The sequence below is a fragment of the Carettochelys insculpta genome, chromosome 11 (assembly GCF_033958435.1).
Source record: "Carettochelys insculpta isolate YL-2023 chromosome 11, ASM3395843v1, whole genome shotgun sequence".
Taxonomy (NCBI): domain Eukaryota; kingdom Metazoa; phylum Chordata; order Testudines; family Carettochelyidae; genus Carettochelys; species Carettochelys insculpta.
This window is the reverse complement of record NC_134147.1, coordinates 24,629,272-24,650,414: the sequence shown is the minus strand read 5'-3', so window position 1 is coordinate 24,650,414 and position 21,143 is coordinate 24,629,272. Positions and strand designations below refer to the sequence as shown.

Below are 21,143 nucleotides of genomic sequence, written 5' to 3'. Positions count from 1 at the left end.
ACCGCCCATAAGCGTGCCAAGCATGGCGCGGACGGGGCCGAGATCCCCTACACGTCAGGGGGCGGAGCTACCCCATCAAGGGATGGGGAAGGCTGCAGAGAAAACAAGGCACCGCAGCCCCTCTCCAGACAGGGCTGCAGAGTTGCTTTCTCTTAGCCCTCCGCTTATGCTGCAGACTCCAACCAGAAGGCAGGGGTCCCCCCTAGCCTACCCGGAGCCCCCGTCTCCATTTTTACAACCAGCCTCGCCCTGGCTGGGACCGCCTTCACCCTTCCTGGGGTTTGAGCTGCTGGAGTACTATCACAAATTGCTCTCTCCAGCGTCCCAGGTCTCTTGACGATCTCGCTCCCCCAGACGCAGAGGGTATGCACCAAGGGAGTGGTCTAGGTCACCTTCCCAAGAACAGTGCCCATGCTGCCATGGTCGCCCCTATCACGCGGGGCATAGACACCACCGGCAATCTACCAGGGAAAGATCCCCACAGACAGTCCCTTATCCCCAAGGGCAATCGCGAACGGGGACAGAGACTCAAGTATCTCAGGGGGAACTGGTTATGGAACCCCGAGATTTTCCCTTGCAAGCTTCCAGCGAGCGGATGTACCATCACCAACAGGAACTTGAAGGGTCCAGAGAGGCATACCCTAGTGGTTCCTCGCTCTCCTCCCCGGACGAGGCTACGGCCCCGGGGGACGTCCATCCTCCGGATGATCTCAAACAGTTTCAAGAGCTGTTTAAGAGCGTGGCCTTCACGCAAGGCATCCAGACAGCAGAGGTGCAAGAGAAACACCATAAGCTCCTCAAAAATCTGAGACCTCTGGCCTCCTCCAAAATAGCAATACCGCTTGATGAAGCGATCTTGGAGTCTGCCACTATGATATGGCAGACCCCTGCGACTATTCCTCCTGTCCGCAAGAGAGCGAATAAGAAATACTTCGTGCCGGCGAAGGGCATGGAGTTCCTGTTCAACCACCCACAACCAAATTCCTTGGTGGTGGAGTCGTCGCAACAAAGATCAAAGACATCTCAATTCAAGACAGGGGGAACAGACAAAGATGCCAAGAAGCTAGAGCTGTTCGGCAGAAAGGTCTGCTCCTCCTCCACTCTACTGTTGCGAATGGCAAATTACTCAGCGCATCTAGCGAACCATAATTTCGACAACTACACTAGGTTAACCTCCCTCATGGACTCGCTTCCACAGGACAAGAAACTGGTGCTCAAGGCCATCGTGCAAGAAGGCTACGCGGCCTCGAGGACGGGAGTTCAGATCGCCCTGGATGTTGCGGACACAGCAGCACGCTCCACAGCTATGGCAGTGGTGATGCGAAGGGAGTCCTGGCTCCAGACTTCGGGTATATCAAGGGATCTGCAGGCAAAGATAGTCGATCTTCCCTTCGACTCGCAGAAGCTGTTTGCTGAATCAACTGACTTGGTCCTTCATTCCAGTAAAGATTTAAGAGCCACACTTAGGACCCTGGGGATTTACACCCCTCCATACAGAAAGAAGTAGTACTACCCTCAACAAAGACGGTACCAGCAACAGCGTCCCCAGTACCACAGGGGTTACGAGCAAGGGCGACATCAACAGCACCAGCAGTACAGAACTCCCAGGCGACGTTCCCAACAGAGCCGTGCGTCCTCGGGGCAGGGCAAAAGGCCACAAGTTTGACACACAGATCCAGGGCTGCGCCATCACTACCATCGCACAAGGTCATCCGAAGCGGTTATTCCACCATCGCCTCCGACCATTCTACGACCAGTGGCAAAGGATCACCACAGACAAATGGGTGCTGGAGATCATAGCCACGGGGTACGCCATCCCCTTCCAGTCACTCCCACCGCCACGACCTCCACGCAGGCCCCACCTCCAGGAGGCCTCCCACGTAGCGAGGCTCAAGCAGGAGGTAGACCATCTCATGGTCATAGGGGCAGTGGAAAGACTGCCGGAGCAACTGCAAGGGAAAGGGTTCTACTCGAGGTACTTCCTCACGGAGAAAAAGACAGGAGGCTGGTGGCCCGTCTTAGATCTTCGAGGCCTCAACCGGTACCTGCGCAAGCAACGCTTTCGGATGATCACAATCGCCTCCATCCTTACGGCACTGGACGATGGAGATTGGTTCGCAGCCCTCGACTTACAAGACGCGTATTTTCACATAACTATCCACCCGGCTCACTGACGATTCCTCCGGTTCATGGTAGGCAAAGAACATTTTCAATACAAGGTCCTACCGTTTGGCCTCTCCTCGGCCCCCAGAGTCTTCACCAAGACCTTGGCAGTGGTGTCAGCCTACCTGCACAGACAGAGGGTATTTATATTCCCATATGTGGACGACTGCCTACTCAAAGGGGCCTCGAAGGAGGAGGTACTACGCATGATACGCGTCACAGCAGGCACGTTCTCTTTGCTTGGCCTGGTTATCAATCTGGCGAAATCAAAGATTTCATAGGGGCACGCATAAATTCTATTACAGCGAGACTGTATCTACCAGAGTCTCGCTTTCGGGCCATCGGCTCCCTCGTGCAAGTCATCACCTTCAGCCCTACGGTGCCGGTCCTGACGTGCTTACAGCTGCTGGGCCACATGGCAGCGGCGACGTTCGTAGTACAGAATGCCAGGTTACACATGCGCAGCATGCAGCACTGGCTGGCGAGTGTATACAAACTGGCAGCACACACCATTCACAGGGTGGTGTCGCCCACAGCAGAGGTGCGCAAATCCCTGCAATGGTGGGTAAACCCCAAGAACTTGCTAACAGGGGTACCCTTCCACCAACCACAAATATTGGTTTTTCTTATTACAGATGCCTCCCTCATAGGGTGGGGAGCACACATGGGCGAAGAGGTGACTCAAGGGCTGTGGTCCTCCACGGAGCAGTCACTGCACATAAATATACTGGAGCTCAGAGCAGTGTTCAACACCTGCAGACACTTTCGAGACCATATACAAGGCAAAGTAGTCGGGATCAGTACAGACAATACCTCCACCAAGTTTTATATAAATCGGCAAGGAGGAGCTCGGTACCGTGCCTTATGTGCGGAAGCAGTCCAGTTATGGAACTGGTGCATCGCCAACAATGTAATCTTGAACGCCTCATATTTACCAGGCGCTCACAATGTGAAGGCAGACCAGCTGAGCAGGCGTTTCGCACTCGCGCACGAGTGGCAGATTCGTCCCGATCTGCTCGACCGATTTTTTTCACGCATGGGGTTTTCCCCAGATAGACCTGTTTGCCACTCAAGACAACAAGAAGTGCCCACGATTCTGCTCCAGGGCAGGACTGGGACGGGGGTCCCTGGGGGACGCATTCGCGATCTCCTGGAAGGGCCCCCTGCTTTACGCTTTTCCTCCCATAGTGCTGATCCACAAAGTCTTGCAGAAAGCCAGGAGGGAAGGAGCCCGAATGATCCTGATAGTCCCAATGTGGGATCTACAGCAATGGTTCCCCCTACTCCTGTGCATGTTGGACCGTCCACTGATGCCCCTTCTGGTGGTGCCGGATCTGCTCACGCAAGCCCAGGGGTCCATAGTGCATCCGCACCCCCAAGGCCTATGACTACAAGCGTGGTTAATCCATGGCTCAGCTCCCTAGAGAGCACATGTACAGAGGAAGTACAACAAGTCCTAGAAAGTAGCAGGAGGACTTCCACCAGGAAGACCTACAAGCAGAAATGGACTCGCTTCACGGCATGGTGTTCTACCAAACAGCTAGCCCCCCTTTCGGTGCCTATACCTGTAATATTAGAGTATTTACTGGCCCTCAAGAGAGGAGGACTCTCACTATCCTCGTTGAAGGTCCACCTTGCCGCTATATCGGCGTTCAGACACGAAGAGGAAGGGCACACGGTGTTCGCCCATCCCATGGTTACCAGGTTCCTCAAAGGGTTGGTAAACCTATACCCCCCTCGGAAACCGCTTCCACGTTCGTGGAACTTGGACCTGGTGCTTAATGTGCTAACGGGACCACCGTTAGAGCCTTTGGCCATGGTTTCCCTCCGCCTCCTTATGATAAAGACGACCTTTCTTCTCGCAATCACGTCAGCTCACAGGGTGAGCGAGCTTGCGGCAGTTATGGCAACGCCACCCTGCACTGTTTTTTCCAAGGAGGCAGTAACCATACGGCTGCATCCAGCCTTTGTTCCTAAAGTTTCTTCTGAGTTTCACATTAACGAACCTATTGTTTTACCCTCGTTTTATCCAAAGCCTCATAACTCTAACAAAGAGGCGCGCCTACACCTCCTGGAGGTGAGGAGGGCGCTAGCTTTCTATATAGACAGGACCAAGTCCTTCCAGAAAACGGATACACTCCTAGTCTCTCTCGCTCCCAAATCGAAAGGAGAAGGTCTCTCTTCGCAGAGAATCTCGAAGCACATCGTATCCTGCATAAAAATGTGCTACGAACTCAAAAAGAGTCCTTTACTGGCCACGCCCAGGGCTCATTCCACTAGGGCGGTGGCAGCATCAACAGCCTTTTTCAAGGGCGTTGCGCTAAAAGACATTTGCAGAGCGGCGACCTGGTCATCCTATGACGCTTTCGCCAAACATTACGCCCTTCACTGGGTATTCCAAGAGGATACTCGTCTCTTGACAGCGGCCCTCTCGGGGACAAGCTGCACATAATCCAATTACCCACCTCCTATCTTGGGTTACTGCTGGGTAGTCACCTAATGTGGAGCACCCATGGGGACACTCGAAGAAGAAAGAAAGAGGTTACTCACCGTAGTAATGGTGGTTCTTCGAGATGTGTCCCCGTGGGTGCTCCACTACCCGCCCCTCCTCCCCGCTTCGGATCTCTGTTTAGTGTTTTGCAGGAGCATCCGAGGCGGTTGGTCAAGGAACTGGCGGGAACCGGATCGCGCACGTGGCCAGGAGCGCGCAAGGGAGCGGCGCGCACCGGCACATGCGCGGTCCAGCAGAAACTGCTTGGAAGATCCGATCTGCGGTGCTGGGCGAGCCCGACGCCTAATGTGGAGCACCCACGGGGACACATCTCGAAGAACCACCGTTGCTACGGTGAGTAACCTTTCTATCTGAAGAAGTAGGTCTGTTCCATGACAGCTAATAAATTATTTTGTTAGTCTTTAAAGTGCTACATGACTGGCTTTTTATTTTGATAGTATTATTTAAAGTTTATCAAGACTTTGCAAACAGATCTACAGAAGGACTTTCAGACTACAGTTAGCTTGGCCCAGAACTGTAAAAGTTCATCTTCAAAATACTTACGTAAATCTTTACTACTTCCCCAGTTTCTACCCTAGTGTCTTTATCACACTCATTTGTAAAGTCTACAGAACCAATGTTATATATCCTTCTCTATGCCGAATTTGGAATGGCAGTGTGTTCTCCTATGGAATTCTAGAACTTATAGGATTGCAAGGGAATTCTGGGGATTATCTTCTTCACTCCCTTGAGCAGAGGCTGGTGCTGAATTACTCACCAGTTGTTGAGACTATGTCCTAGGAATTGGGAGAGATCTGTTTCCAAAAAAAATTGGCATAGTTGCTTGATGTGAGTTCTGTATGTATTTGGCTTAACCTTGATAAAAGAACAAAATTTATAGTGATATGGAAAATGCCAGTGACTTTTTTTCTTTGAGGATAGATTGTGCTCACCCCAGTATGAAGTCAGTCAAAATGAATGCTTGTCTGCAAGGACACTGGCAAGAATGTGAAGAACCTGCTAGGGGGCCTGCACTGAAGGGGTTCCAGCTGCCCTCTGTGTGGCTTCTTGCATCCAATTATATGGGAGGACTTGGTGGATTGCTGTATGGCCCAGGTCATAGGTGGCTAGCCTAATGACTAGAATCACAGCTGAGGCAAAGTCAGGAGGAGGTAGTCAGTGCCAGGAGGTAAAACTTTGGTCAGGAACCAGAGATGAGAAACAGATGACAAGTTGAGCCAGGTATCAACCAGGTATCAGTGCCAGGAGGGTAAAGCCAAGGCCTGGAACCAGGGGATTCAGAAGCAGGGTTTAAAGCAGCAGCTAGCTGGGATGTTGCCTAGATGAACTTCCTTATGCTTAAGAAATATTTCCAGATGAATCCAGAGTTGGGAAGATCCTGCCAATCAGGCCTCCCTGGGTAGCCACTTTTGTGTGTTTGGGTGCCTGAGGCTGTCCCCACCTGAGGAGTCTGAAGATGCAGGATTTAGACCTGTTGCTTTTTGCAGGGTCCTCTATTTCTCCCATTGGTGACACTATGGTATTTTCAGGCCAGTGGTTTTTTTTAGTTCCTTTTGTGGAAAGCCTCTATTAAATCAGGGATGTGTAAGTGCTGTGGTGTTTCCCAGGATTGTTCTCCAGAACTATAACCCACCCAGTCTACAAGATAAAAAATGGGTACTAAACGTTTGTTCTTTTGAGTTATGTTGCACATATCCATGTAGTGCCCCTCCCCCGGCTCAAGGAGTATTCCTGGCCCACGGGCCCTGTTCCAGAAAAGTTTGGGGCTGGGGCTCTTCTCACAGAAAGGAAAAGTGAAGATCACCAAGAACTTGTTAAAACGAGAATAGTTCCACTGACTATCGTCATAAGAAGGAGTTCTGTGGTGCAGATAATGGTGCAATGAGTATGTGGCACCATGGGGCACTTGAGCTGCCCCACTGGCTGCCACTGATGGAAAAATTTCTGTCAACTGTATTTGGGGCATCCCACGCCTACAGCAGAATGCAAATGTGTGATCATATGAACATAATTTGTCTGGTATGGCCTGGACTAGTTATGCTTCATGGACCTGAACTAATGCCAGAATTGGTTGCATTTGGCCTGAAAATGTTTTCCATAAAGGGCTTCAGAAGGGAGATATAGGAAATGGTGTGTTTTTTGAGTAACCTTGCAAACAGAGTTCAGCACTATCACCGTTCTGAATGAACTGTAGTTGATTTTCCTTAGCACCATTAGTCACTATGTTGTATTAACTATCCTGACTCAACAGTTAACAAATGTGTTATGTCCTAACGAAAATAACTAACTGTATTCTAGAAACAACAAAGCAAGACTTTGTGTCTTTGGGTTGTGGTAAGTCCATAAGTACTGAAATAAGCCTCAAGCTTTTAGCACAAATTTTGCTCAAATTATGTAAGAAACTTGCTGCAACATAGTTCTTTTGAATACGTTTCTTTACCTTTTTCTTCTGCTTTTGTTTGGAAGACCTGCATTTCAGCAACTAAATTTAAAAAAGAACAATCCTTAAAACACTAGGATTCTTTTCATCACTGTTTCGTAGCTTAATCTGTGCCTTATTGTTGTTTGTGAAACTTTCAGCTTTCATGGGACTCCGCATTTCCATAAAATGAGGACTCACTTTATTAAATAAAGCAAATTAAATGCTAAGGGTACCATCGTATACTCCTTACACAGACAAAACTCCTATTAAAGTCATCTCGATAGAGTAAGCAACATCATAGTGAACTGGGTAGCTGAGGTTCCAAGACACAAGTACAGTCTGACCAGAAATGGCAAAAAGTGCTTGTGATGTCGTGTTAATATTTTAAGAAGGGACTCCCAGGAAAAAAAGGCCCTGTTACTTTGTGAACACACAAGTCCCTAAGGTATAAATTTATCACAAATAAGGTGGCTTTCTCAGTTACACAAAAATGCTTTTTCAGCCACAGAAGAGCACATTGTGTTGCTCAACATCCAACTTGTATTAACTGTAATTTGTTCCTAAATTCTTACTGTGTATATTGGGGTGTTTTAGCTTGTGAACTCTGAAATTAAAGGGGAGAGCTCTCTTTGTAATGAGGTTTGGGGGTATTCTCACGTTAGAAATATTTAAAATGTCTCAGGTACTAGGTCTCTTCTGTATTGTAAAGGCAGTAACTTCCAAGGCCGTTAAATCAGAATGTGAGTTATTCAGGAAAAGGACTCTCCTTTTAATTTGTACAGCACCTAGGACAATGGGCAACCTATCTTGACTGGGATCCCTGTATTCCACTCTAAAACAGGTAGAAGTAATACATTCATCTTTGTCAGGGTAAATCTAGCAGTTCACAGAGATGGAAAAATGCTGCCTACCTGTCTAAGGTGTTGGTACCCTATAGCTGGCCAGGCTCCACAGTGAGGCTGTATCTGCCAGCCTCTCTAGGAACCTGAGCTTTTGGGGAAAGAAGGAAGCAGAGAGAGGCCCTTGCTGAAAAGTGAGAGTCATGCTTACGGTTGCCAAATCTTCCTGGACTGACTTCAAGTATCCAGAAATTAAGGATTAATCTTTAATTAAATATTGTCATATGAGGAAACCTCCAGGAATATATGTTGAACTGAAACTGGTAACCTTAGCCTCTTGGTTTACCTTATCCTGGCTGCCTGTGAGGTCAACACACAGTGTGAAGGTGGTTTGTAAATAGAGCAGCATAGAGAGGAGCTAGCAGAATTTGTGGGGAGATGGGAAGAAAATGTTATGTTTCTAACAGCCTTGAAGAGCAGCCTGTGTTTAGATTGCCAAGAACTGTTGGCAAAAGAGATGCAAGTTGCACAATGCATTTGCATATCTTTTGCCGATTGTTCTGTGGAGAGAGGCTTTTCCGACCATTTGGCCTGTTCATGTGGACCAAATATCGGAACCTACTCCCGCACATCAAGACATCCCTTCTTCCTCATGGAATGACATGTACAGGGATGTCCACAGAATGCTTCCACTTGGCAGTCTGGATGTGCGCTATGTCAACGAAACTGTTGACAAAAGTCTGCAGTTTAGACATAGCCGATAAAATTTGGGGGCAGTTTTCTGAGGCACAGGTGATTTACATCAACAGAGACAATTTTGGTAAATTTAGGACATCAGCTCACAAAGAAAACATCAGTTTTCTCTGATCTAGATAAAAGTATTTTTTCTCCTCCATAGTTTATGAAATATCAGCAGTCCTGTTTTGAGTAGATTTTAGCTGCAATTGTTGTAAACTAAAAGTATCAGAGAGGTAGTTGAGTTAGTCTGTATCTTCAAAAACAATCAGAAGTCCTGTGACACCTTATAGGCTGCGAAAGCTTATGCTCCAAATTATCTATTAATCTATAAGGTGCCACAGGACTTCTTTTTGTTCTTAAAACCAGAAGAATACTCTCTCCCATGTGTGGAATTGCTGATCTAGTCCACCTATTGCCAGTTTGAAACAAACAGCTTATTTTTTATGTCCCCATTTTAGAAGCTCACTTATACTGTTTGTGAACTGACATTCCAGATTCACATCTAGCTTTGTTTCAGAATGGAAAAGGCCTTTCTCAGGTGGTCTTTACAAGCAGTTCTTCACTGGAAGAAGTGCAGCAGGAAGCTTTATAATTCAATCAACTCATGTCTGTTCTTAAAATTGTGTTGTATATTTTAATTCACCTTGATGTTATGTTTTTTGTGTTTTTCTGAAAACTCTCCTCCATTTCCAAGTTGCAAGTGGATCTGTTAATATCTTTGATCATGTAAGGACCAGATACACTTTAAGTTGCGGAAGTGAAAGGCAGCTCCAAGTTTTCAGCTTAACCCTGTGCTGCTGAAAAACTTTAATGGTTTTGTATTCAGGATCTTTTTATAACTGCTGCCTACTTGAAAGATCCCAGATCCATGATCTTAAGGATGGTGACAGAACAACAGTTCTTGTGGGATGTAGTCTAGTCCCTGGTGGTACATTGATGTGGTTCAGCCCTGGCTCTGACACTGTTTTTCTCTGCTAAACCTGTTCCTCCTCTTTTACTTGGCCAACCAATCTTCCCATGTACACGCCAAACAATCCTTTATAACACAGTATTCAAATTCAACTAACTCTGAATTATTGTAATTCACTGGTTTATTGTACATGGACACTGACATTAATAGGTAGCAGGTTTAAAACAAATGAGAGGAAATAGTTCTTCAAAGAATGCACAGTTAAGCTTATTTCCATAGGATTCTGTGAAAGGCAAAAGAATAGGTTCAAAAGAGTTAACTAAATTTATGGAGGAAAGAGCCATCAATAGTTATTAGGGAAGATGGTCAGGGATGCAATCCTGTGCTCTAGGTATCCTGATACCACCAATTCCCAGAAGCGGGGACTGGACGATAGCAAAAGAATCACTGCAAATTGTCCTGTTATGTTCATTCCCCCAGTGCCACGATGCTGGGCTAAATGAACCATTAGTGTCTGACTCGGTGTGGTCATGTCTATGCCCTTATGAGAAGATAATAGACCTACTATTACCACAGTCTTGGGAGGGGTAAATCAGGAGGTGCTTACCTGTGATTTTGTAGGAAGGACTCAGAGTTCTGTCAGAGATGCTCCATGGGTACACTTTAGCTGATAGAGAAGGCGGTGGGGAGCATTGGAGGAGCTGCAAGTGCTGAGGCAAGTTAATGCTGGGGGTCGGGAAAGGGAAGTGGGATTCAGGGGGGTTAAGTCTGAGGGCAGGGGTCAGAGGGGTTAAGCCTGGGGGTGGAGGGGGCTTGTTGGATGGGGAGGTAAAGCCTGGAGATGGGGGTAACCAAACTTTCTAACTGGTACAAGTATCAGAGGGGTAGCCGAGTTAATCTGTATCTTCAAAAACAGCAAGAAGTCCGGTGGCACCTTATACACTAACAAATATTTTGGAGCATAAGCTTTCATGGGCAAAGACCTGCTTCACCAGATGCATGAGTGGCGGGTTTCAGAGGAGGGTTTAAAGAGGAAGTCTCAGTCAAGAGGAGGGCCAGAGTTGACAAGGTTCAGTCATGGAGGATGTGGCCCATTATCAGCAGTTAATGTAGAGTTGTGAACATCCAGGGAGAGGAGAAATCAAGTCAGTTCAGTCAGGGAGGATGTGGCTCATTATCAGTAGCTGATGTGGAGGTGTGAACATCAAGAGTGGGGAAACTGCAAGTAAATTAAATTTGCAAATTTGACATTATCAACCAAGGATTGAACAGAGACTGGGGGTGGTAAGCCCATTACAAAAGCAGTTTCTCAGCTCTTGATGGTCACACTTCCACATTAACTTCTGATAATGGGCCATATCCTTCCTGACTGAACAGACCTTGTCAACTCTGGCCCTCCCCTTGACTGAGACTCCATCTTTAAACCCTCCTCTGAAACTTTCCCACTCATGCATCTGATGACGCGGGTCTTTGCCCGTGAAAGCATATGCTCAAAAATATCTGTTAGTCTATAAGGTGCCACAGGACTTCATGTTGTTTTTAACTATTAAAATTATTGTATGTGCGCAGCTCTTAAAATAGGGGTGATACAAAGCACGGTTTGATGTTGTTTATTAAGGACTGTCTCCTATTAACATTCATTATGGCTCTTGAAGGATTGTTTATTGTAACTGAGTTTGAAAAAATGACTCTTCTCATGAGTTCAGTTGCAGACCCCTGGGCCAGACCATCTAATTATTCAGTGCTTCTGCTGTTGTAGAGCTCATTTTCCAGTTCTGTTGTTGATTTCATAGGACATGTCTACATCGCAATTAAAAGCCTCCAGGGCTGACCCATGCCAGCTGACTCAAGCTAAGGGGCTCAGGTTAAGGACTATTTAATTGTGGTGTTAAGGCCCTAGAGTTTTCTTTTCAATCAACAAGAGCATATAAGCAAATTCTCTTTTCACAAGGAATAGTGATTTTTAAATTCCTCTCTTTCTAAACCAGCATAAATACTGCCTAGGCATGGCTTAATTTGCTGTTGGGTGACATTTGTTGTACAGAGAGAGAAGCTATTGTACTGTATGTGTGTATAATTTTGCTGAAGGTTAAGTAGTTGTAATATCCTGTGGAACAGAAATAGTGTGGTTCTCTACTGAATTCCAGTATTTGGGGATATTTATTAGAACTTCTTAATCTTGAGCCAATTTAACCTGTAGCAGACTAATGAAAATAATTTTGGGCTTTCTGCCATGACAAATATTGACATACTCTTATAAGGTTGACAAAAACAAATAACTTTTAAAGTAAATGAGTATAGAAACCTTACCAGAAATACAGTGTCAGAAACAGAGTGATACTGTTTTGTTTTTATTGGCAACACTTGTGGATTATATCTGAAACAAAGATGCTGTACTGTTACAGCTTTTAGAGACATAGTTTACTCTTTTGAAGTTAATTTGTTTTCCAGAATTAAACTCTTGACCAGTAATGAATGCTCCACTGTCAAGGAGTTAATACTCTGAAAACCTACATTAGTAGATCGTACGTATTTAAAGAGGGCAGACCACAAAGGGAGGTAATGACCGTATTTTGATCTCATGACAAGATTAAAATCAACAAAAAATCATCTGGGTTAGTACAGAGGTGAGGGCAGGTTTATTTCAAAGACTAACCCATCCAGAGGTGGTTGGGACACAGTGTCAATACTAAGTCTGCTTCCCCATGATTTATTGAATAAAAAAACATTGATAATGAATCCATGCCAATTTCATTTATTTTGTTTGCTAACTTGAGGCTTAATTTGAAACTTATTCTGATAAAGATTTTTGGGATGATGTTTATTTTAAAATGCTGAGTTTCTTTAGGCTTTCAATTGCCACTGTTTTTGAGGCTGAAATGAAACTGACTTTATGATGAAAAATTTGTACAAGACATTTATAGAATATGGTGTTGCCATAAACAAAGGTATAATGACTCTTCAGGGGATTGTTTTCACTTGTTTGTCAAATTCAGTGCCAGTCATGTAACATACAGTCTCTTTGTTGAAGTTGTTGATAAAAGGTGCAGGGAGTCAGTTGGAAAAACAATTGTGAGCAACTCATATATGCTCAGACTTAAATTGATAGGTAAAGAGGTGCTACTCTGCCTAGAAAAGAGCACATCAAAATAAATTTCAGAACTGGGTAGAAGCCAAACACAGCCCTATTACATGGCACCTGGTCATCTATTATATGGGTTTTCTAGCATGTGTTATCTAGGTCATTGCTTCTGCCATTCTGCAGACAATATAAGGTGAATGTAGGAGGTGGGCTGGGATCCTGGAGAGAGAACTTTAAAGTTGATCTTTATTAGTGTGCTTTACCCAACAACACATGGAAATAAGGAAGCTGTTAGGGTCTGGTTGAATAAGACCATATAAAAAACTAGTCAGTATTATGAAATAGATTTAATTCCATTTGACGGGCAGGCTCACATGTTGAACTTTGGGGAATTCCTGTTCTTTATTTAAACCAGTAAGACTATGTCTACACCAGGCAAAGTAAGTTGACTGCAGATACGCAGTTCTAGCTACAGCAACTGGGTAGCTAGAATCAACAGATCTGCACTCAGCTTACTTGGCCGTCTCAACTGAGGACAGCTGATGGGCGAGTTTCTCTCGTTGACCTCCCTTAATTTTTGCAAATAGCACAGGAGTCAACTGTAACCACTGAGAGGTCAATTTCGTGCATCCCTACCAGACACGCAAAATCAAACTCAGGAAGATTGACCCTGAGTGGGTTGATCTTCCGGGCTAGTGTACCATAGCCTAAGAGAGTAACTTGCATTGGGGTTGAATTTATTGAAGGTAAGGGCTCTTGTCCCCTACCTCAGACTCTTCTACCCAGATACCATATTACTGTGTGCTGTTTTTGTTGAGTGAAGACCAAATAATAACAGCAGCTTAGTACTTGGTAAACCGCAAGAATATAAAAGCTCTGTTCTTTAAGGTGCCAAGCATCCTCAACTTGAATTGGCCTCAGTAGGAATTGATTGCTCGGTACACCACAGAATAGGATCCTACATATTAAGGCCTGGGGTTTTTAAGCAGAGGCCTGCATATGCTATGGTTATGCAACTTCAAAAATAATGTATAGCTTATCTTTTCGTTAAGATGCCACATAATTTTAAAACAACTGTTTTCCAGCTCATTATGCAGTGGAGCAAAGAGCAGAAAGGAATGAAATGCTTTTTGGGAGGAAGCTGACACACAGGCTGCATGAAGGGGTAGCTATCATCTGGAGCTCCTAGGTGCCCACAGCCAGGGTTTTTGTTTCTACTAATAGTACATATTCACACATACCTCAGTGTGCACAAAAAATAAGTGTATTCTCTAGCTGTCCAAAAGCAGAATACTCATCTTAGGAGATGTTAATGCTCTCTACAGCTAGTACTTCCTCTTCCTATGCAGCGGACTAAAACCACTATAAAAATAAACCAGTAAATCAAGGCTTATTTTTGGAGGGAGTGAGTTATACTAAACATGAGGTATGATGCAGAAGTACCATTTGGGCCTTACTGTAAAGAAGCAAAGCTTTATATTTCTAGAGAACTCACCTCTGTTCCAGCTAGTTTTTTCTTTGCAATATGGTATGGTATCTGCGAACCAGCCTCACCTGACCTCCCTAGCATGAACACACAGCACGCAGAATTTACTGACCATGTCTAGATTAGACTAGTTTTCATCGATGTTTCTTGTAAATTGTGCACTTGTGCAACCACGCAGGAGATGGTCATATGCTACCCAGCTGAGTGCCCACAGCTAGGGGGTTTTGTTTCTACTTGTGGTACACATTCACATATACCTCCGTGCACATAAAACAATTTAGACTGCACGTTGTTGGAAAAAGTCAGGACATGAATGGAAAAGACTAGAGGGAACATTGGTTTTCACCAGTACCTGCATGTCTTGAACCAGCATGGGGGTTACAATGTGAGTGAAATTCACAATGAAGTTTATAGTCACAAATGGCATTCTCAAAACAAAATGGCATTCACAAAGACCCAGGCATAGTCCCAAACTGTCACATCTTGTATGCAAAAAAATTGTTTTCTTGTTTAGAAAAGATTCAAAGCAATAAGGTTACCTACTTTACATTCCCTTTTTTGTTTGTTTTTAAACCTAAGGTGGAGATGGAGATTGTGTTTTTATTTTCCAGGGACTCTGACACTGCAGTGGTATCTTGAATTACTGTCTCAGAGTGAGTCCTACAAACACTACTGATCTGTTTTTTAATTTGATTTTATTCTTAAATTATTTTGATAAGTGCTTTCCTTTGGTCCTTCAAATTCTGTTGATTTTGATAAAATCTATACCACCTATTTAGTTTAACCTCCTTTTGGTATCAGAGCTAAATGAACTCAGTGCAGTAGGTAAAATGGATCAGTAAGTTGGGAGGAACATGACTTCAAAGAATAAACCCACATATATGTGACCTATTCAGCGTATTGTGACTCTAGTGGCTAATGTTAATCTTTTCTGACAGTAACTTCTGGATTTTACAACTAGCAGCTTAGTGATACCCTATCCTTGTGGTTGTAGCAGCCCCTAGTGGAGGCAGCTAGGTTGATTTCCCCTTAAAATCTACCGTAGCTACACTCTGCAATACAGAGACTAAGTAAAATACTTTGTCTCCCCAAGCTAGGAATTTGTGGAGAACTTTTGTTGAGTTGGCGGCCACTGACCAACAGAAAAATCCTTTTGAGGCCACATGCAAGTGAGAAGCTAAAAACAAACCCCAATCCCCCTTCACCCAAAATCCCCTACCCTCACGGATGTGGCCCCCAACAGAGGCTAGTCGATTTTTGTGAGGCCAACATATAGGCTCTGTGGTGCAGGAAAAAATGACGGGTTCAGTACATGGGAGGGAGCTGCTAGGGAGTTGGTCTTCTAGCTTAGAAAAGAGGAGACTGAGGCAGCGGGAATATGATAGAGGCATATAAAGTTATGAGTGGTGTTGAGAAAGCGAACAAGGAAAAATCATTTACGTCCTCCCATAAGAACTAGGGGACACCAAATGAAATTCATTGGCAGCAGGTTTAAAACAAATAAAAGGAAATTCTTCTTCACACAGCACACCTGTGGAACTGCTTGCCAGAGGAGGCTGTGAAGGCTAGGACTGTAAAAGGGTTTTAAAAACAGCTAGATAAATTCATGGAGGTTAGGTCCATGAATGGCTATTAGCCAGGATGGGTAAGGGATGGTATCCCTAGCCCGTTTGTCAGAAGCTGGAGATGGATGGCAGGAGAGAGATCGTTACCTGTTCGGTTCGCTCCCTCTGGGGCACCTGCCATTGGCCATGGTCAGCAGACAGGATACTGGGCCAGATGGACCTTTGGTCTGACCCAATATGGCCATTCTTATGTTCTTATGGAGGGGATTCCAGGTCTGGGCAGGAGGTAGGGTGCAGGAGATGGGCTCGAGATGAGGGGTCTGGGTGGAAGGGAGGCGGGTATGGGAGTTGGGCTGAAGGTGAGAGGTCTGGGTGGGAGGGAGGGTTCAGGAGTGCTCTGTGGGGGGTGAGTTGGGTGAGCTGAAGGGTGCAGAAGGGGTTTGAGGGTACAGGGTTTGGAAAGGAGGATGCAGGGGATGGAGTAGGGTGCCTCCTTGGCACAGCTGAGCAGGATCCAGGGGGTGAAGTTTGCTCTGCATGGCTCTGCATGCTACAGGGAAGGCAGCTACTGTCACCATGCCCCACCTCTCCCATTGGCCAATGGGAGGGTGGTGCCTGCATGGAACACTTCTTAGCCACGCACCAAGATGCTTCCCCTGCCCCCCGCTCCCCCAGCAGAGCCCACAGACCAGATCAGGCCCTGGCTTGCCTGGATTGGGCTTGTGAGGCTTGACACACGAGCTAGTTGGTGCTCCAGCTGTGGTGCCCCTTGTGTGGCTGGAGTGCCAGTGCCAGCTTGTGCCACTATAGTGGGGTGGAGCTTCATGGGCCTGATCCAATCAAGCCATGGGCTGGATCTGGCCTGTGGGCTGTAGGTCCCCCTCCTTACTGTGTCTAGACTAGCTCCCAACTTCAAAATTTTGAGGACTAAAGGGACTTCGAAGTACCCATGGCTGCCCCAGCTATGTGCAAGCCAGCACTTCAAAGTTTCACACTTTGAAATTGCTGCAGGAGAGAGTTAGCCTCATAAAGTGCTGCATATGCACCACAGCACTTCATTAGTAATCTCCCAACACCCTAATTAACATACCCCCTTCGAAGTTGAGGGCTAGTCTAGACACAGCCCTTGTGACCTAAGTCATGTGTGTATGAGAATGAAAATTGCTGCATAGCAACCCTCACAATCTGTTGCAGAATAGTGGATTATTTTTAAAAAGGAACCTGTTCATAGTTCTTCCCTCTCCTCTTGCTGGAACTGTAAAATACCTTTTGCAATCCTGTGTAGGGGAAAAGGAGGAAGAACAAATGTGTAAATGAATTCTCTCAGCCCATTCTGTCACATGGTTTCTGTTCTTTTTCTTTCCCAGGGTTACTTGTGGCTGTATATCAGTTAAGATGGTTGTTTTCAGGATTACAAACCCCAGACAGTGGAGAAAATGAAGTATGAGATTGAGTCCTTGCCCTGCAGTCTTTGTATAGCCATTAATAAACTCCAGGTGCAGACAAAACACTGAGTATGGCTACGTCTACACTAGCACGCTACGTCGAAGTAGCCTATTTCGAAGAACATCGAAATAGGCTACTTCGACGCTTATCATCTACATGTTCTCCAGGGCTGGTGCCATCGACGTTCAACATCGAAAGGAGACGCCCTGGAAGGAAATGCAGAGCGTCCACACACACAAGTGCTCCTTGTCAAAATAAGGGGCCAGCAAAGCCCCATGCCACTCCCTTAAAGGGCCCCTCCCAGACACACTCGGCCTGCACAGCATGAAATCCCACAGAACCGACAACCAGTTGCAGACCCTGTGCACGCAGCATGGACCCTCAGCTGCAGCAGCAGCAGCCAGAAGCCCTGGGCTAAGGGCTGCTGCACGCGGTGACCATAGAGCCCCACAGGGGCTGGACAGATCGTCTCTCAACCCCTCAGCTGATGGCCGCCATGGAGGACCCCGCTATTTCGAAGTAGCGGGATGCAGATAGTCTGCACACTCCCTACTTCAACATTGAACATCGAACTACGGCGCTATTCCCATCTTTGGATGGGAATAGAGATTTTGACATCTCACCGCCTAATGTCGAACTAGCACACGGCATATGTAGACGCGATGCGTGCTATTTCAATGTTGTGCTGGCTACTTCGAAGTAGCTGGCTAGTGTAGGCGCACCCTATAATGAAAAATTCAAAGTTGATCTGGACACTTTTTTTTTTGTTTATCAACTAGTTTCGTCGTTGCTGAAGGAGGGAATTGAAGTTTTGCTTGCAGTTGTCCTCGTCAAGACACTTAAGAGACATGGTAGAATATGAATTTATTTGCTTTAGCAATTTTTTCCTTCTTAGGAAGTTGGCAGACCTGTACCTAATGGCACAAAAATGAACACCCCTGCCCTGTCACACCTCTTCTCTATGGCCCTGCCCCCCCAGCTTCTGTTCTCAGGCTTGCTTTCTCTGACCATCACTTTCACCGGATTGGGCTGTGTTGAGGGGTTAGGGCTCTGGCTGGAAGTATTGGCTTTCGCGCAGGACCAGAAATGAAGAATTCCAGAAAGGGCTCAGGGCTGGAGCAGAGGGTTGGGGTGCAGGTAGAAGGTGAGCACTCCAACTAAGGGTGTGGGCAGTGGGGTGAGGCTGGGGATGTGATTTTTGGGATGCAGGAGGTGGCTTAAGACTGGTACTGTGGGTTTTGGAATGGAATTTGGGTCTTGAAGCAGATTCTGGCCAGAGCCAGGGACTTGGGGTTCAGGAGAAGGTTTGGAATGTGGGGTTGAGGTAAGCACCACCAGGGCTTCCAGGCAGCAGTCACCAGGTCTCTGTAGCCCAAAAATTCAGGGAGACTCCGTGTGCTGCCCTCATGCCTGCAGGGGCTGCCCCCACAGCACTCACTGGACACAACTGTTGATCAATGAGAGCTGTAGAACCAGCACTTGGGGTGGGGGCAATGTGCAGAGCCTCCCTGCATCTAGGTGCTGCCTTACACAATCATTGCTAAAATGTGTGTTGGCATTCATTATTTGTTGCATTTACATTTTGAGATTAAAAAACTGATTTAATATGCACAAAGATTAAGACTAGATTAAAATTAGATTTTAATTGGAATTTGATTTTCTAACTTTCAAGCAGGTTACACTGATATATGTAGGGCCAAATTACATCTCTTTACATCAGAGCTCACTTTGGGATATTATATCAGCAATATATTTCCAGTTGGACAAAAGATCATATACAGAGCAGCAAAGATGCCAAATGTGTGGGAACTGGTACAGCAATACTGGAGAGAAGAAATCCCTCTCTGTTACACCCTTCCTCTATTTTCTGGGAAGATATGTTTGCCTTTCTTGCTGTCCTGATTCCTGCATAGACCTAAATAATAGATTCTAGCAGCATTAGGGATAATACCTGGCCAAGTAGGCTGCAGATAGGTATACCGTACCACTCTAATTCCCTTGAGACTTCAGTGTCCTTTCCCTGCAGTGCAGTGCGATTAATGACAAGCTGCCTCTTATCATGAGCGGCTAGTGAATTTGCATTATAAATTTAAAAAAGTAAACAAAACAGCTGATCATGGAGGCACCAGTAAGAGCAGAATTACAGTCAAAGCTGAAAGACTCTGTAGTGTATTCAGTATGCCAGTCGTGCTGCAGTGACGTGGACAAAAAAGAAGTGCTCCTTCAAAAAAGCTGTGTCAAAAAGATGGTTGCTTGAAAGGAGAGTCAGAATGGCACCTTCATGATGATGATAACAATACAGGCAGAATTTTTTTTTAGGGACGGAGTGTGTTGAAATTATTTTAGCATCACGTTCCCTATGTGGAGAAACTGATTATTTTTATATGGGTCGGGGGAGGGGACAACATTTTGTTCCTGCATTTCAGGAGCTGTTTATGGAGTTCCAGGTCTGCCTGCTGAGAAATACATTTTATGCATTTGCTGGTTCTCAACTTTCCCCTTTGTAGCTGTGCTAATGAAACAGAATACTGGTGACCAGTAATGAAAATTGTGAGTTACTACTTCTGGGATTTTTCTAAATATCAGGAAGGATGGCAAATCCTCATCTCTAAAAGGATTCATACCTCTCAGCAAAAGAATAGTATAAATGGCATGGTACATTCTCCTAAGGATTTGTCTAGAAAACTGTAGGTAGAGGATGCCTACATAAACTTTATAAATATGGCTGAAAAAGAAAGATGAACTGCTGCAGGATGTACCTAAAATATGATGTTGGATGGGTATTTAACTTCACTTGGAACGTTTGGTCCTTTTTCTGTCAAAGGTAGCCTTTTGCATGTGCTGTTCAAGAAGCAGTAAATGTCAGATGGAGGTTAGCAAGCCAAGGGTAACTGTTCTGTTTTTACATATTTAATACAACCTTTTCTTGTATTGCAGCCACTGTTTACATTTTCATTTTTTGCATGCAATATAAATGGAATATTATAATTTCATGAAAAGTGGGTGTTCTAGAGGCTAGATATTGTGTGAGGGAAGAAAAGTGTGTGTTTTTTTTTACAGTAGATTTTTGTTGAAAAGTTTACTTATTTTATTTAAATGTATTTTGTGCACACGAGTATTCACCTGTTTGTTTATATTTATATGTAAATATACATACAACAAACTTATTTTAATTTGTAAATTCTAGAATAAAATGATAATCAAATGCAAAACTACATGCTTAAAATGAAGAGCAAAAACTGTGAGGTTTGAATTTTTTGTAATTGTAATGTTCCCTTCAATGACAAGGTCATCATAAGATGCAGAGCACTTTTCAGTTTGAGGGGAACTTCCCTTCTCCCAAAGAAACCATTTTAAAAGGATTATCTCAATGAAAGGATGCTATATATAAAAGTAGTGGGGGTTTCTTGTTTGTGCCTTTTTTCTTTTCCAGTGATGACACTACTTCTGCCTACTACATGATGTCTCAGATCTGTAGGCACCAAGCAAGGGTAATCTGTCATTGTCAGCATTATAAACTGGAATTATTTGTTTATGACTGTAGCTGTGGGTCTATATTGCTCACATTAGAAAATTAGCAAAACTACCATAAATGTGTTTCTGATGATTCTCTCATTCTCTCCCTCCTCTTTCCACCCCCACATTTTTTTTAAATTACAGGAGCCTAGTAACAAACGGGTCAAGCCTCTTTCTAGAGTTACATCACTAGCAAGCCTCATTCCTCCTGTGCGGGCAACCCCGTTAAAGCGTTTCAGTCAGACACTTCAGGTAAAGATAACAATATATTTCTGTGTTTAATGTTCAAATCTGCATTTCAATAAGAGTAGCATAGATATGCTGTTACGTGATTTTAAGATTGCTTTTCATAATTTATTCTGCATATATGTATATTTATGCACATCTGATTTTTCCATTGTAAGATGCATTAAACTATAGGGGACAGGGTAAGGCTTTGTAATGGCAAGTGAAAGTGCTTTGGT

General features: G+C 44.9%; 1 protein-coding gene across 7 annotated transcripts in view; it reads left to right on the top strand.

Annotated features, from left to right (window-relative positions):
* Nucleotides 1–21,143, top strand: part of ARHGEF3 (Rho guanine nucleotide exchange factor 3) — a 272,374-nt gene that overhangs the window by 212,862 nt on the left and 38,369 nt on the right. For all 7 annotated transcript variants that reach the window (XM_075005462.1, XM_075005459.1, XM_075005463.1 and 4 more), the window contains one exon: nucleotides 20,824–20,931. In XM_075005462.1, the coding sequence (XP_074861563.1) occupies nucleotides 20,824–20,931 (108 nt within the window). The remainder of the gene's footprint in view (nucleotides 1–20,823; nucleotides 20,932–21,143) is intronic.